This window comes from Panthera pardus, unplaced genomic scaffold (assembly GCF_024362965.1).
Source record: "Panthera pardus isolate Hobbes unplaced genomic scaffold, ASM2436296v1 HiC_scaffold_22, whole genome shotgun sequence".
In the NCBI taxonomy this organism is placed as follows: Eukaryota; Metazoa; Chordata; class Mammalia; order Carnivora; family Felidae; genus Panthera; species Panthera pardus.
This window is the reverse complement of record NW_026526788.1, coordinates 80,743,302-80,757,864: the sequence shown is the minus strand read 5'-3', so window position 1 is coordinate 80,757,864 and position 14,563 is coordinate 80,743,302. Positions and strand designations below refer to the sequence as shown.

General features: G+C 46.9%; 1 protein-coding gene across 4 annotated transcripts in view; it reads left to right on the top strand.

Annotated features, from left to right (window-relative positions):
* The window catches only part of ADAM12 (ADAM metallopeptidase domain 12), a 351,592-nt gene that overhangs the window by 279,522 nt on the left and 57,507 nt on the right, over positions 1 to 14,563 (top strand). For all 4 annotated transcript variants that reach the window (XR_008424981.1, XM_053910018.1, XM_053910016.1 and 1 more), the window contains exons 12-13: positions 8,433 to 8,610; positions 12,989 to 13,078. Coding sequence is in view for 3 of the 4 variants with exons in the window: in XM_053910018.1 (XP_053765993.1) it covers positions 8,433 to 8,610; positions 12,989 to 13,078 (268 nt within the window). In the remaining variant the exon portion in view is untranslated. The remainder of the gene's footprint in view (positions 1 to 8,432; positions 8,611 to 12,988; positions 13,079 to 14,563) is intronic.

The window sequence follows — 14,563 nt, the reverse complement described above, 5'->3', positions numbered from 1 at the left end:
TTTCTGTCACACCGATGCGTCTGCTCCTAGGTGTTCTCAGCGGCTGCCCAGGCCATTTCCCCCTCCTTTTTCCCGGGTCACTTCAGTGTCGTTCCTGCAGGCAGCACCACAGACTGATGTCACCCCCAGAGCGCAGAGCTGGGAACCCGGCACACATTTATTAATGAGGCAACAGCATCTCAGGAAACCCGGTGCGTGGTGACCTGTGGTCCCCGTGAATCCAGCCTGGTTACACCTGCTTTCCCTGGCTGCCTCCTTTCCCACAAGAAAGGCCTTTGTCCCCAGATAATACCCAGAGAGCTTTTGCAAGGCAGATAACTCCCGGCTTCTACTGTCAAGGCTGATAAATTGGCTTAGTATGGTTCACCCCAAGAATATAGCACTGAATCTCACAATAGACTTCTGCAAGCAAAGAATTTTCTGACTACAGATTTGTCAACGTAAAAGTAACCCCTAATAATGTTTTACTTGGCAGCTTTGTGACAGCTAAAATATTAAGCCATGGCTGCATTTACCGTGAGAAGCGTTCCTCTTTGGAAAAGGGGGTTTTGTGTTTTGTTTTTTTCCAGAATCGCCCAGCTGTCCGTTTCATCCACGTTTTATTTCTGACCTTGCATTCTGCATGGTAAATTTGTCCCCAAGCGTCCTTGGTTGTTAAATATTAGAGGCAAAGGCGGAAATGTAACGGAGGAGGTCACATCTGGGCAGGACCCGTCACCCTGGTGTGGCATCTGCCCGGGAGCGGGAAGCAGCGATTTTTTTCTGGGTCCTACATACAATCCTTTGGAAGCGTGCTTGTGCGGAGGGGAGGAATCTTGCAGAAGGGCTTCTCGTCTAATTCTCCTGTTTTATTGCTTTGCCCCAGTCTATCATTGCTATCTGTCAATTCAATTAGCTGCTGGCCTGGCATTTTTGGGATAATGTACAAGATGTATTAAAATGCATGTTGTGGTGAACTTCCTGAAAGCTATGGGAGAAACAGAGGCTTATCTTTTAAAGCTACCGACCCTGGGCTGCAGAAGATCTTTGATGTCGTGGGCAACTGTACGGCCCAGTTAGTGTTCTTTCCATCAGTCTTCCGGGGAATACAGCCGTAAAATGAGACAGAAACAGCATAGACCAAAGGAAGGCAGAATCCCGTACACTGGAGTTTGAAGCAAGAGGAAGGAACTTGCTTCAGGACGGAAACCTCACTTTTCACAACCAGAACCTTCCGTGGCTCCTTAATTAGTATATAATATGACGAGTAGTTGGTCATTCTGGGATAACACTGATAGGTATTTGAAAATTTATTCGTGATTTGAGTTTGGCTCTTAGAGACAGATAGGGCCACCTGGGTGGCTCAGTCGGTTAGGCATCCAACTCTTGATCTCAGCCTGGGTCCTGATCTCCAGGTCATGAGTTCAAGCCCTGCACTGGGCATGAAACCTACTTAAAAAAATAAAGGGGTGCCTGGGTGGCTCAGTCAGTTAAGTTTCCGACTCTTGGTTTCGGCTGACGTGGTGATCTCATGGTTTTGTGAGTTCCAGCCCCACGTTGGACTCTGCACTGGCAGCTCGGAGCCTGCTTGGGATTCTCTCTCCCTTTCTCTCTCTGTTGCTCCCCCACTTGCACTGGCTCTGTCTCTCTCAAAATAAATAAGTAAACTTAATTTTTTTTTTAAAGACAGATACTCATGGAATTTTTAGCACATGCCTAACCACGTTTTCAAAATGCTATACGTAGGGCTTTTCTTAGAAAATGGAACCACAGTGTAAAACAGAACCATTTCTCTTTTTTAATATCTTTTATTAGAGTACATACAAGAGTGGGGGAGGGGCAGAGGGAGAGAGAATCTCAAGCAGGCTCTGTGCTCAGCATGGAGCCTGACATGGGACCCGATCCCACAACCCCGGGATCATGACCTGAGCCGGAATCAAGAGTTGGATGCTCAACCAACTGAGCCACACGGGTGCCCCAAACAGAACTGTTTCTAATTTAAAACAGTGCATGACAGGTGACCAATGAGGCACCTAGATTATGTTTCTTATTTTTCAACATGAGTAGGTGTGGGTTTGTCCCTATATTATCTCTACAACATCTGAGTTTTAAATCTAGGTCAGTTGTTCCCAAACCTTAATTTTGGTAGTGTCAGAACACAGATGACCCTTGGAAACATTATGCTAAGTGAAAAAAGCCAGACCTAAGAGGTCACGTAATGTATGACTGCATTTATATGAAATGCCCAGAACAGGCAACTCCAAAGAGACAGAAAGCAGATGAGTGGCTGACAGGTCCTGCAAGGAGGAGGGAACGAGAAGTGACCACTTAATTAATGGGTATGGGGTTCATTTGGGGGGGGGGGGGGGTAGGTAAGGAGAATGTTCTGGAATTCCATTGTGGTGAGGGCTGCACAACATTATGAACGTACTAAAAGCTGCTACACTGTATACTTTTAAATGGAGAATTTTACATGATGTGAGTTTTACCCCAATTTTTTTAATTTTTATTTTTTAATAAAATGTATTGTCATATTGGCTTACATACAACACCCAGCGCTCATCCTCGATGACCACAACATCCACATTCCTCACAACATCCAAGTGCCCTCCTCAATGCCCATCACCCATTTTCCCCTCTCCCCCCCCCAACCCCCATCCACCCTCGGTTTGTTCTACATATTTAAGAGTCTCTTGTGGTTTGCCTCCCTCCCTCTCTGTAACGATTCCCGCGCCCCCCCCCCACCTTCCTCCATGGTCTTCTGTTAAGTTTCTCAAGATCCACATAGGAGTGAAAACATGATATCTGTCTTTCTCTGCCTGACTTATTTCACTTAGCATAATACCCTCCAGGTCCCTCCACGTTGCTACAAATAGCCAGAGTTCCTTCTTTCTCATTGCCAAGTAGTAATTCCATTGTATCTATAAACCACAGCTTCTTTATCCATTTATCAGTTGATGGACATTTAGGCTCTTTCCACAATTTGGCTATTGTTGAAAGTGCTGCTATAAACGTTGGGGTACCTGTGCCCCTATGCGTCAGCACTCCTGTATCCCTTGGGTAGATTCCTAGCAGTGCTATTGCTGGGTCAGAGGGGAGATCTATTTGTAATTTTTTGAGGAACCTCCACACTGTTTTCCAGAGCGGCTGCACCAGTTTGCATTCCCACCAACAGTGCAAGAGGGTTCCCGTTTCTCCACATCCTCTCCAGCATCTATAGTCTCCTGATTTGTTCATTTTAGCCACTCTGACCGGTGTGAGGTGGTATCTGAGTGTGGTTTTGATTTGTATTTCCCTGATGAGGAGCGACGCTGAACATCTTTTCATGTGCCTGTTGGCCATCTGGATGTCTTCTTTAGAGAAGCGTCTATTCGTGTTTTCTGCCCATATCTTCACTGGATCATTTGTTTTTCGGGTGTGGAGTTCGGTGTAAAAAGTCACCTGGAGGGCTTGTGAAAACACAGATTACTGGGCCCTACCCCTGAGGTTTTCTGACTCAGTAGGTCTGGGTAGGGCCTGGGCATTTGCATTTCTGGTAAGTTGCAAAGTGATGCTAATGCAGGGGCCACACTCGGGGGACCACTCATCCAGGCATCTGTTGGGTGGGGGGATTTGTCCTCCGTGTTTACATCCGTGCATCAAGGGTTTCTTGATCACTGCCCACGTTCTGGCCATTCGCTACGGGTAGTGCCGCGCTGAACTGACATCAGTAATGACGAAAATGGGGTTTTTAAATGACTGAACTTGGAATCAAAGCTAGCATCTGCCATCCCCTAACTGTACACTCTCGATCCAATCCTTCGTCTTGTTTGCACAATGAGCGTAGCGATACCTGTCTCTCTAGACTGCTTTGAACTTTTTTTTAATTTAAATTCAAGTTAGTTAACATACAGTGTAGTCTTGGCTTCAGGAGTGGAACCCAGGGTTTCATCTCTTGTGTATGACACCAAGTGCTCATCCTGAAAAGTGCCCTCCCTCGTGCCCATCACCCATTTAACCCATCCCCCTTCACCGCCCCCAGCAGCCTTCAGTTTATTCTCTGTATTTAAGAGTCTCTTATGGTTTGACTCCCTCTGTTTCTATCTTCTTTTTCCTTCCCTTCCCCTGTGTTCATCTGTTGAGTTTCTCAAATTCCACAAATCATATGGTATTTATCTTTCTCAGACTGACTTGAATCAACTAGCGTAAGACCCTCTAGTTCCATCCACGTTGTTGCAAATGGCAAGATTTCATTCTTTTTCATCGCCGAGTAATATTCCATTGTATACATTTAAATTTAAAAGCAAAAAAGCATTAAAAAAAATAGTACTGTGAGAAAGCACCCACCATACCACCTAGCTAGTTCTCAATACATAGTTATTTTTTAAATATGTATCTGTATAGGTCAACTAAATATATACATTATAATTAAATATCATTTATATTTTTATATAATTTCTACGTTATTTGGATGAGTATGCATGGTATGTTTTATGCATACGTAAACACGTGTCCATATTTTATTGCTATGGGTGGAGAGGCAGTGTGGGGCATGGGCGTGTCTGGTAGTTCCTTGGGCAAAGGTCGGATGAGGCAACAGTGGGAAGACATATTTGAATCATCTTGGGATCCTCCTCAGAGCTTCGAATGTAACAGATGCTTGAAAGTTGCTTCTTGCCTAAGTAAGTAGATGGGTGACAAGTGAAAGAGTAGTGAACACACTACACAAAAGGTTTAATTCTGTCATCCTAACCTCCTTCAAAGTTAGAAAGGAGGGTGACACTTTCTGGTGACCCTCTTTTACATGTGACTCCATTGAGGAAACAGCAATCTTAACAATCGCCGTGCTGATCGATCCCGCCCATGGATTCTTGATGCTGTCCTGGGGAGTAGACTCCGTACGTTGTTCACGGTTCACTGGCATATTTTTTATGCCAATGAACGAACTGTTCTTTGGCTCTTAAGGCAAGACATCAGTGGTTCGCTAGGCAACCAGTGGTTCTTGGGACGTCAAACGTTTGCAAATATGTATAGATCAGGATTGTATTGTAATTAGGAGAGTCTAATATTTGGTGCCATCAGATTCCCTTTTGAGATTTAAAATCCTTTACCATCACTAAATTCTGTTTATTGGAGGAAGGGCCATTGGGTTAGATATGATTTTTAAAAAATTTTTCATGTTTGTTTATTTTTGAGACAGACAGACAGAGTACGAATGGGGGAAGGGCAGAGAGTGAGGGAGACACAATCCGAAGGAGGCTCCAGGCTCTGAGCTGTCAGCACAGAGCCTAACGCGAGGCTTGAACCCACCAACTGGGATATCATGACCTGAGCCGAAGCCAGACGCCCAACCTTGGGACTGAGTCACCCAGGCGCCCCTAGATATAATTTTTAAATATTCTCATTCTTACAACTGACAGGACCTCAGCAGAAGGGAGATGATGAGCATACCTTTGCTTGTCATTCAAAAATAGTTTCCTGAAAAGGGGGAAAATAATAAGAGTTTAGAGTTCTTATGAAAAATACCTTCAGGGGGCGCCTGGGTGGCTCAGTCGGTTGAGCGTCCGACTTCAGCTCAGGTCACGATCTCATGGTCCATGAGTTCCAGCCCCACGTCAGGCTCTGGGCTGATGGCCCAGAGCCTGGAGCCTGCTTCCGATTCTGTGTCTCACTCTCTCTCTGCCCCTCCCCCGTTCATGCTCTGTCTCTCTCTGTCTCAAAAATAAATAAATGTTAAAAAAAAAATTAAAAAAAAAAAAAAATACCTTCAGCCATTATCAGTACCTGGTCCGTGCGGAGCAAAGCTCCCGCCATTTAATGATACTCCTTGGTAGTCTGCTTAGCATCAGCATGAATTTGGGTGGCCGAGAGGTCTTCTATTTAGCACATTCCTCTAGACCAGTCCTGTCTCTCCATCTACCTTTGAAGCAGCTCTTCCCTCTGCCTGGAATGTTCCTCCTCCAGATGCACCCACAGTGTGGTCCCTCACCTCCTTCAGGTGAGAGCTTCAAATGCCACCCCCACACACACCCAGTGATGTCTTTCTCTACCACCCTTCCTAAAAGTTCAGTTCTTCCCACACACATCCTCTCCTCCTTGCCTGTTTAATTTTTCTCTTTAACATCCCTTTCTAGCACACTTCATTGGCCCCCTTACCTTATGCATTACCCACCTGCCCGGCTGGAATGGAAGCTCCATGATAACCAGGATTTTTCAATGCTTTGTTCACTGCCCCCCCCCCACCATTTCTAAGAGAAATAGAAATTTACCATCATGCAGGTAACTCTACTTCTGAGAGCATCTAGCAGACACACGAACGCATTTGTGCCAACAAGGATCTGTTCTCCTCTCCCAAACGTTCTGAAGTTTAAGTCCTGTACTTAAACTAATCCCATCCATCTTCTTACTGTCTATCCCTCTTCTTTAGTCTCATCTCTCCAAAGCCCAATATGCATTTGACATTTTGCAAGACAGTGAGACGGGAGGGTCTGGGGCTGGCCTCGGCCCCTAAGCCTTTAGCCTCCGAACACTGGTGGACGTTCCGCCCATTTGCGAAACAGGGTGGTTCATTGATCTTCTCTCAACTAGTGTTGTTCTTGCTCTCAACCCTTCCTGAGCTTCACCGGTGACCCTACTGTCTTTTCTAGTTCACTGTGAAAACATTCTAGAAATCCGTTCCTTTCCAGAATGCAATGATAAGAGTTCATCACAACACCTGGCTGCATAGCACATGAGAACAAGGTTTAGGGTCTGGATCAGGCCCTGAGCTACGTAAGTGTCCTAGGACTGTCAACACAGAAGGAGGTCTGATCCTTTGCCTTGATGAAACGTATTCCGTTGCAAAGAGAACGGCTCTCGATTCCCTGCACAACATACCGTTGTCTTGTCAACACAAAGCACTTCTAAATGGATAAAATTAGAATTTTCAGGTGATCATCACTTGAAGCTATTTGGCGTCATTTCGATATCAAGAGTAATCTGTCTGCCAAGGGAGGTTCTAAAGATTTCGAATGGAACTTTGTGACAGCACTGGAAGTAAGCCTTGCTTTATTATTATTACCTCTCCATCCAATGCAAGACATGCGCTTATTCATTGATTTGTAGATTCGAATTCTACTCCAGAGTTAATCACCCGAGGTGGATAAAACACATTAGGGGGGGATAAGACGGTGTTACCAGTTTATTCGCAGGAAATGATCCTGATCTCAAAATGTGCCAAATGATATTGAGTGGTGGCTGGTCTGCCACCTTTAGGGATACATCCAGCTTGCATTGGCTTGGCCAGTTGATTAGAATCCGGTCATAATGCCACCCCATAAATGTCCACATGGAAAGAGGGTGTTCAGGCTTGCCGGTCAACAGGCCCTACTTCCTCACTAAATAGCCGAACCTTCTGAGTTTCTGGCGTCCTTGCCCCTCATAACCATCGCTGCCTCAAGATATGAGAAAATGGATCTGAAGAAAGAGTGAGCTACCCTATGTGTGTTGGGTAACACTAACTGCTGTAGGAAACAAGCCCCTAATTTTCAGTGGCTTATCATAATAGAGGTGGGTTTCCCACCCAGATGACACTCCGAGGCTCTAAGCTGCCGGTGGCTTCCCTCCCAGCAGGGAGTCAGGACCAGACGCCCCCTCCTAGGACATTGCAATACCCTGAGCTCAGCTGACCGAGGGGAACGAAAGGACCTGAAGAGCCACAGTCCCTTCACCTTCAACCGGAAGCATTCCGCATCACTTCACCTCTGTTCACGTTCCATTGCCGAGAATAAGTCCTCTAGCCCATCCTGGAGCAAGGGGGTGGGGCAGCCCCTCTGGACCATGGAAGGCAGAACATGAACTATGCCGGGAAGGTTGGCCAACTTTGCCACATCCACCGTAGCCCTGGTGTTTTGAGGCAAGAGCAGGGCCCACACTTCCAGTCCCCTGCGTTTTCTTACAGCTCTGCTTTCAGAAGCAGTGATCTGCCCTTCGTAGACCCGAATGCCAGCCTCAGCCGGCCCTCACCTACAGTGGAGTTGTGTCCATGGAACCGAGGAAGTGATACGCACAGTCATTTGTACCTGTCTCTTCCTTGTGCTTTCCAATGAGGACACCGGTGTGCGTTCATATTACAAGCTGCAGGTCCCAAGGACTCATTTTTTTTTTTTTTGGTCCTATCGTTTCATGCAGAACTGTTCATGATTGTCCATCATGAGATGCTGTACAAATTTGTCGATTTGAAAACGGTCAGAACAGGATTTGTTTTTTGGTAGAGCACTTCTTCCTTGGTAACGTGGGCGCTGTATGGGGATAGATCTCAGGATGTAGCCGAGTGCGCCTCGTTTTATGCCGGGCAATTAAGCCTCGGTTCACTGGGACTAAGGGTGGACATGTGGGCAGCGCTCGTCAGCGAGCCCCGTGAATCTCTGTGCGAGAAAAGGCTCGAGAAGCCACTCTGTGCCTCGACGGCTGACCGTTTCAGCTCTTCTCCGCAGGTTCCCGTTCCCCATGGTGTTCAGCAGCTGCAGCAAGGAGGACCTAGAGGCCAGCCTGGAGAAAGGCATGGGAATGTGCCTCTTCAACCTGCCAGAAGTGAAGCAGTCTTTCGGGGGCCAGAAGTGCGGGAACGGATATGTGGAGCAAGGAGAGGAGTGTGACTGTGGAGGGCCGGAGGTAAGAGACGCCCCCTGGGACCGCCGCCTTGCATCTGTGGCTGGCAAAGGAGTAGGGACTTGGAAGAATTATGCGGCAGAACGAAAGTGCTAGAAACTCACGACGGAAAGTCCTAAACAGGCCCCCCCCTTGGAAAGTCCTAAAGAGCCCCCACCCCACCCCGCCTTGAACAGCTGTGCCAGCCAGGGCGGCCTTCTCTTGAATCTCAGAATAAGTTGTATCACTGGTTTTAAAAAGAAAGCATCTTCTCTATTGAAGGACACGGTCTAGGTGAGGCCAGCTGAGGACAAGAACAATAAATAAAGCATTTAGCTTTGAGTTTAACAGAGAAGAAAGCTTTGGGAATGCTAGCTTCAAATGGCTAATAAGCATCATTTCTTTCTCTTTGCAAAGCGAGCAACCAGAGGGGAATTTGAATAAGCAACATTCATTTTTAACCAAGAGCTCCCACCCAAGTAGAAAAACTGCCTGATGCCTCAGCCTTCTCTGTATGCACAACCCGAGGCTCCAGGCTCCTGCCTCTTTGCTTGTTAGCTTTCAGAAGCAGTAAGCGGAAGCAGGGAACATTTGTATCCAGCAAAGGGCTTATTTAACCCTGTTTTCCAGCCAGTGTCAGGCAAATGTCTTGTTCCTGTAGGGCCCAAGATAAACTTCAGCAACAGAAAAAATTATTTAACAGCCGCTTTTTAATCTCCGAATGATCTTGAGAAGGAAGGAGAAAGAGAGCCCACAGTGAGATCTCTTGGTAAAAACAGGTGTCTCCTGGAAGCTTGGAGGAGGCAGTGTTTAGAATAAATCAAAGCAAGTAGTTTGTATAGCAAGCAGTCTGCATGTGGGATTCCCTCCCCGAGAGCTTATGCAAGCGGAAATGGTAGACGGGTTCAAGGCGGGCTTGGCTAGATTCACAGACAGGCTTGGTGAGGGCTTAGGAAGAGCATGTTTTGGAGGGCTGCTCCGAAAAGGGGATTCTAGGGTGGAAGGAAATGTGCAGAGATCCTGGGATATCCGTCAGATTCCTGTGCTCGTCGGACAGGCAACCGGTTGTAGAACCTTCTTCATATTTGTAATTCCCAAGGCGCTGCGTTTTTCCATACCAGCAGGAACGATCTTGGTCTCAATCCGGCCAGCTCTGCAAGAACTTCAGGAGTGAATAAGTGCTGGGGGATGGGGCTAGTAGAGGTGGTCCCATCAAATGTTTGTGCGTCCTTTCCAAATCCGGGATTCAACAGCGATACCAGCACTGTCCATGGCAGCGATAATTTTGCTCACAGTGTGTTGGGGGTGATTGCTGTACTGGAGCCAGTCCTCATGCATGGGGTTATAGAAACTCTTCTGAAGATTAGTGGAGGAAAACTTGAAACCGTCATGGGACGGGGGATACAAAGGGAAGAGTCCTTGGGGACTTTGTTAATTACCTGCAGAAGAAAAACAAAATTAGTATAAATGGCCCGTATTTCTCAGGAGAGGCCATGTGGACTTAAAATGGTTTCTCTTTGATTGGAACTCCTTGTAATTGTTTATTTACTCTAAATAAGTTTGACAGCTCTTCCTAGAGTCACGAACTCTCAGGTGTAGAATGATCATCCGCAGTCATTCGCTCCATATTCCATCACCACCACCATCCGGTCAACGAATGTTTGAGTACCTGAAATTTGCCAGCCACTGATGTCACGGTCCTCAACTTCGCCTCCATCGAGGAGTCATTCAGCTTTGACGGGGTGCTTGCTATCTCTCCAGGCAGGATGTCGTGGCAGGGCAGCACTGATTCAGTCAAACTCCTTCCTTATGTAGAGCCATGTTCTGCTTGCATATAGTTCCCGACTGTATGTTTCTGTGGTTGGGTCCTTGTTTCACAGGATAAGTTCTTGCTATCCGAAGAGACATCTCTCATTCTTTCCATCGACATTTCTTTCAAAGTCTGAGCAATCTTTCAACGTTCTAGGCAAGCCTCTTACCTCGATTTGTAGTTTTTTTCATTTTTGCTTTTCAAATTGTGTCCAAGAGTATAACGACCCATATCCAGTTTCCAAACTGCTTGGACCAAAACTTTTAGTCAGCCCCGGGCTTAATTCACCTGCGCTCTTTAGGCCCCTGCCCAGCGCTCAGGCCCTGGAAATAGTCCTCACGCCTTTGCTTCGTGTTAGCCCGTGCGCTCCCTGGCCCCCAGAGGGACTCAGTGTGTCACCACATCGGGGAGCGAACGGGACCAGAACTTCCCCAGCTCATAACTGGATTCCTCTTCTGCCCCCTTGCTCTCAGAAATAATCACTATTTTCAGGAGGATGCATTGTAGACTTAATCTCAGTGCATTGTGATTAAGAATTTGTATCTACCGCCCACAACCCAAGAATGACATGGCCTTTGCGGAGAGTTCGCTAATGGCTTCATTATTCTTTTTTCTTTGGAGAACTAGTGTTCATTGGCTCTGTTGAACTTTCCTATTGAGTACTAACATAACATATGTATCAACAGATGAAGAATTTGTCTCTTCTGATACATATAGTCCTGCAGAAGGAATAGATTCTGGGTAGTTAAAAAGGCAAGTGATTTCTGGAGCCTTCCGTACAGGGCATTGGATTTACATCAACCATAAGGATATCCTGACAACTCACTCATTCATCCAGCTAACGGGGTTGGGAAAGCAGCCTTATCTCCTTGTTTAAAGTCAATAGAATGACAGTAGCCTGCAAATATCTTTTAAACTTAGTTATCTTTCTCACATTATCAAGCCCCTTTGAAGTCAAAGCCATTCTACTTGGCTGCATTTCCATTTGAACTGCTGCTTATATTTTTTAGTGATTTGGTCGGGGGTGAGGAGGTGGTTCTTAAAGAATCTTAGGACCTAGTTTTCAGATGGCTGATTTAATGGAGACGCTCAAGGAAATGTGTAATTTGGTTAGTATGTCGTTAGTAGAGCCATTTAGACCACAGTGAACAGGACAACACTGCTGTGTACTTGACGGCACTGATCAGGAACGCAATCGATCAGTGGACTCCTTTTAAAAACAAAGCAAGTTCCTAAACTTATATAAGTCCATGAGTTAGAAACCCTTCCTGTCATCAAAGTTACAGCCATGACTTCTGGTTGGCACTTCGTCTTACTGTATATGTTATACACTCCGGATGTTTATAAGGTCCTTGAGCAAATTTAAAATTTCATAACTTTGGATGGATGTATAATGGGAGCAAGTCGTAAACACCAAATGAGAGCATGATTCATAGAGTCTCACACAGGACACAGTTCAGAGATCCAGGATCGTCCTAAATCTTCTGGATTATCCACAAAATTTTATTCATTGCGTTTGTGATACTGATGATAACTTCATTAACAGAACATGGTTTTCAGGAGTAAAATATTATACTATTAAAATACTACATGATTGGTTTCACTCTAATGGTATATATCTTCTTCTGCTCATGTCACATCCTAAATAAAAGGGCATTAGTTAATACTAAAAGGACATTAATTAATTAATTAACACGAGTTAATACTAATGACCCCATGAACTCTTCTTTCGGATAATTCATTTTCTTCTAACATGTGTAAACTCTAGGTTATTGGGATGTTCTAAAGTACAAGGACTTCATAAATGCAGTAGGTAATATGTATGGACGTTTTGTGGAGAGCCGAGCAAAGGTGCCAATCCCTTGTAGGGCTTTTGTTAGAAGAACGTGGGCACTTGTGAAGAACAACTTAACAGAGGAGGTCATTTTCTGTCCTTTCAGAGAGAGCAGTCCATCTAATATGTGATCTCTCTGTTGAAATCCCTTGCAAATCCATGGGCACATCCCACAGACCTCCTTTCCGGCCTCTTGGTCATTCTGATGTGCGTTTCGGACCTGAGAGGTGCCTTGTCCGGGTGAGGCAGCCACCTGTGCTGAGCAACAGTCTTGGCTACCACATTGGGCTGGAGGGCGGGGAACTGTGGTTCCACGACTGATTGGACCCCATTCCCTGCCGGCATGCTCCAGATTAAAAGGGTCAGTATTTGAAGAGTTGAGTTTGTACACGCCTGTGTATATTTTTAAAGTGAGTTCAGAGTGTTCCGGCGATCCCGAGACCGTTCACTACAATAAGACCTGCGTGAATCATGAATCAGAGGCCTCCCCACAGACCCGCAGCCACAGCCCACTTGACTGGATCGGGCAGCCCGCCTTCCTATGCACGCTCCCCTTACCCTCTGTGAAAGGCACGGAATGAGTGCTGTTCACTCTTCCCAGGGATTCACAGACCTTGGCAAGCTTCACAGAAGCTTGGCTTTGCTAGATGTGAAAATAATCTCAGGCCGGTTTTCAGCTCCTTCCCTTTATGGCCCGGGCCTTCCATGAGTAGTTGCCCCACGAGACCCTGTCAAACGAGTCCCGCTCTCCTCCCCAGGAATGTACGAACGTCTGCTGCAATGCCACCACCTGTACCCTGAAGCCGGACGCTGTGTGCGCACACGGGCTGTGCTGTGAAGACTGTCGGGTGAGCTCTCTCGGCCCCGAGGCCACCCCCGGGTTCAGGTGCTTCCACAATGACACAGGACGAGCGAGGCAACAGGATGGCTTCCCGGCCCCTCTACCGTGAAAACCGTAACTCCTCACCATGCAAGCTGGTGTCCCCCACTGTCGTCCAGTCTTCGTGTGAAATGCACACTTTATTTATGTATCTGTTTTTTTTTTTTTTTGAGAGAGAGAGGGAGAGAAAGCATGAGCAGGGGAGGGGCACAGAGAGAGGGAGACAGAATCCCAAGCAGGTTCTGCAGTGTCAGCGCAGAGCCCGACTCGGGGCTCGAACTCACCAACTGTGCCATCACGACCTGAGCCGGAACCAAGAGTCAGATGCTTAGCCCACTGAGCCCCCCAGGCGCCCCCTCCAATCTTCGTGTGAAATGCACACTTGAATGCTAAGTCATCGGTGATCAGTCATTTATTTACGGGTTGGAAAGGAATTGTTCCCCAAAGCTCTGGCTCACTGTGACACACTCCAGTTGTACTGCTGGACGGTGGTAAGATGCATGGTCCTCTTACCATGATGGGAGCAGCTAGAGAGAGAGTCTCCACCCCGGTCACTCAGCCTCCGCTCTATCCCAAGAACATCTACCTGCCGGGCTGAGAAGCCACGCGGGTCGTTCCAGGGAATATACGTAACCACCTTGATCTTGATGTCCTCCCAACACAAGGATTGGCCCACCCAGCCCGAACAATGGCGGCCCTTTGATACTTTGGTCATTGCTGCTGCCATGACAGATTGCCATTTGTTTGGGCAATTCCATTGTTTGTCTCGTCATTCAGAGCTGAGATCTGACTGAGGAGAAGCCTGAGCTTTTGATTCAAAGGTTCCAAGGGTAGACTTTCTTTTTCAATTAAGCAATTGATCTTGGCGTTCGGCTCGCAGGAAACTCCCTCTCTGCTCCCCACCCAGCCCCGTGATTCAGAAGTGCATTACAGCATCTTACGTTCAGCCTAAAATATCCATCCTGCCCTTTCTCTCCGTGATTAACTTCTGGGGGACGTTCAAGGAAGCTGACACCACCACCACCCCCACCCCGGGCACACAGCCGCTGGCCATGGAAGGGGGCGGGCAGGGGTGGGGCAGGTCGCTGGCCGTGTAGCCCCTGACAAGCCACTCTGAGCCTCGGTTTCTTCAACCACAGAAAGGTGAGGCATTGGCCGATGGTTCCTAACATCTTTTATGGCTCCCTTGCTTCACTTCTGCCCCGTGAAGTCCTACAGACAGGTTTCCAAGTCCATGATTTGATGACAAAGTGAAATACAATTGTCACCGAGCCCTTGGAATTTTTGTCCTCTTGGCCACAGTGCTAACACTGTAAGAGCAAACCTCATCTTAAAACACGTGGCGACTAGAGATCTTCAGAATTAAGGAGCCCATCAGCCGGTACTCCCTTCCCATGCCTCCTTTGAGGTGACAGGTACCACCAACCAGCCTGTCTCCTCATCAGAAGACCCT